This window comes from Austrofundulus limnaeus, unplaced genomic scaffold (assembly GCF_001266775.1).
Source record: "Austrofundulus limnaeus strain Quisiro unplaced genomic scaffold, Austrofundulus_limnaeus-1.0 Scaffold495, whole genome shotgun sequence".
In the NCBI taxonomy this organism is placed as follows: domain Eukaryota; kingdom Metazoa; phylum Chordata; class Actinopteri; order Cyprinodontiformes; family Rivulidae; genus Austrofundulus; species Austrofundulus limnaeus.
This window is the reverse complement of record NW_013952897.1, coordinates 280878-283486: the sequence shown is the minus strand read 5'-3', so window position 1 is coordinate 283486 and position 2609 is coordinate 280878. Positions and strand designations below refer to the sequence as shown.

At 45.0% G+C, this 2609-nt stretch overlaps 1 protein-coding gene across 2 annotated transcripts in view; it reads left to right on the top strand.

Moving 5' to 3' along the window:
- shisa6 (shisa family member 6) overlaps positions 1-2609 on the top strand; it is a 78268-nt gene that overhangs the window by 10078 nt on the left and 65581 nt on the right. For both annotated transcript variants that reach the window (XM_014025727.1, XM_014025726.1), the window contains exons 4-5: positions 933-1028; positions 1442-1510. In XM_014025727.1, coding sequence (XP_013881181.1) covers positions 933-1028; positions 1442-1510 — 165 coding nt within the window. The remainder of the gene's footprint in view (positions 1-932; positions 1029-1441; positions 1511-2609) is intronic.

Genomic DNA, 2609 nt, shown 5'->3' with positions numbered 1-2609 from the left:
ACTTTACGACCAGTGTACCATCTTCTGACCATGTCCATCCCTTTATGACCACAGTGTACCATCTTCTGACCATGTCCATCCCTTTGACCACAGTGTACCATCTTCTGACCATGTCCATCCCTTTATGACCATAGTGTACCATCTTCAGACCATGTCCATCCCTTTGACCACAGTGTACCATCATCTGACCATGTCCATACCTACATGACCACAGTGTACCATCTTCTGACCATGTCCATCCCTTTATGACCACAGTGTACCATCTTCTGACCATGTCCATCACTTAATGACCACAGTGCACCTTCTTCTGACCATGCCCACCCCTTTACGACCAGTGTACCATCTTCTGACCATGTCCATCCCTTTATGACCACAGTGTACCATCTTCTGACCATGTCCATCCCTTTGACCACAGTGTACCATCTTCTGACCATGTCCATCCCTTTGACCACAGTGTACCATCTTCTGATGGCTACTTCCAGCAGGATAACGCTACATGTCATAAAGCGTGAATCATCTGGTTTCTTGAACATGACAATGTGTTCACTGTACTGGAATGGCTCCACAGTCACCAGATCTCARTCCAGTAGACCTTTGGGATGTGGTGGAACAGGAGATTCACATCATGGATGTGCAGCTGACAAATCTGCAACAACTGTGTGATGTCATCATGTAAATATGGACCAGACAGTCTGAGGCTACACCTGCTAAATATGAAACAGGCCACCTCATTGTTTTCTTTCAAATCATTACTTAAAGTTACTTCTATAAGGGTTTTAACATTTATTTTTTTGTTTAAATTTTGTGTTTCAGATTGTGTTTTATGATATTTTAACTGATTTCTGAATGAAAAGCACTTTGTAACATTTGTTTAAACAGCTGCGACACAAATAAATGAAATATTAAGTGTAGCATGACTTGTTTCCCTCCAGGTCATTACGGACACGAGAACCTGCGTGTCGGCGGTGCGGACATRCACAACTTCATCTCCTCGGGCTTCGTCACGCTCGGACGCGGCCACTTGAAAGGTATAGTGTGTTTTTTTTTCCTCTCTCTGCAGTGCAGATTAATGATGACTTCACTCACAGCCACCGTGTCGTGCTGTCGTCCTCTTCCTGCCAAATGACTGAGCTCAGGACTGTGCTGATAAAAAAAAAGAAAAGAAAGAAAGCGGTTGAAGAATGTGACTTTTGTTTCAGCTCAGTGGAAGTTGGACATCACAACTCCGWGTGGCTTGAAGTGACATCTTGCAAAGTTTTTTTTCCTCCCTGATCAAATCCACACGTGTAAAGACAAAGTAACACTTCCACACTCTGTAGGCAGCTGGTGTGAAGGCAGCACGCTGCACTCGTACACGGCTCTGCTTTTGTTCGTCCCTCTGAATGAATGAGAGGCGGGCTGGGAGCCGGGCCTAAACACCAGGCTTCTTGTGTTTCTACAGCGCAGCAGTCCATCGACGAGTCGGGACAGATGTCCTGGCAGGGGGACCTGGACGTCCCCATGTCTTACGGTACGTGCTGCCTGCTTTCTGCTCACCTGACACACACACACACACACACACACACACACACACACACACACACACAGTGATCAGCTGAGTTCAGAGCCGGCTCTTGGCATAGGCAAACTAGGCGGTCGCCTAGAGCATAGCAGCAACTTCCTGATAACTTCTCTCCATTCTCCAGAAATGTGTCCCTGTGAGTTTACTTCCTGTTTACTACTTCCTGTTTACCACAGCCACGCTCCTGTCAGGTTAAGACTTGTTTTCCCTCCAGAGGATAAACTGGACGGATTTGATCCGTCAGGTTTCAGTTTCCTGAGGATCTGAGGTCTCCTCACGTATCACTGCCCTGATTACAGACGTGTGTCTCCTTAAAGCGGAGGTCTTGTCAGCCTCGTCTGTCGTTCGTGTCTGAGTTTAACATGGAGCTGTTGGCACCCCCACCACACACACACACACACACACACACAGCTCCTGGCAGAGGAAGGAGACGGACAGATGTGCACTGTGTCACTGAGGACTGCTGCTCCACATCTGCTCCATGAGAACATCCTGAGACTGCAGGGCTCGTCTGATCCGACAGATTCAAAAACAAACATAAAACTAGATTTATTTACTCTATAATATGTTTCTTACATTTTTAAATCTAAATTATTTTCCTTCTCTGTGCACTGCTCTCTGACTGTAACTGTTTTTATTTCAGTTTATGCTTCGTTTTTTTCACGTCTCAATCTTTTTTCACTTCTTCCCTCCTTTTTGTTCCTCTTTTCATCTCGTTTGTTTCTCCTAATTTTGTTTTTGAAAACCTTTATTTTAAACCCCCCCCCCACACACGCACACACACACACACATATGCAAAATGGGTGTCAAGTTGTATTTTGTACTGTGTCTTTTTTYCCCATGATTCTGGTCGTCTGTATCCGTGGTTCTTACAATAGACCCCATATTTAAAAGTTTCAGATTTTATTTTATTTTACTTTTTTTTTTTTTAACTCTGATGAAGGTCCATCCATCAGGCTCACCAATGAGCCCCCCCCCGGACCCCCATGTATGTGGGGGTCATACATGCCATCACAATAATATATCTAGTTTCTAACCCTGTTGTCTC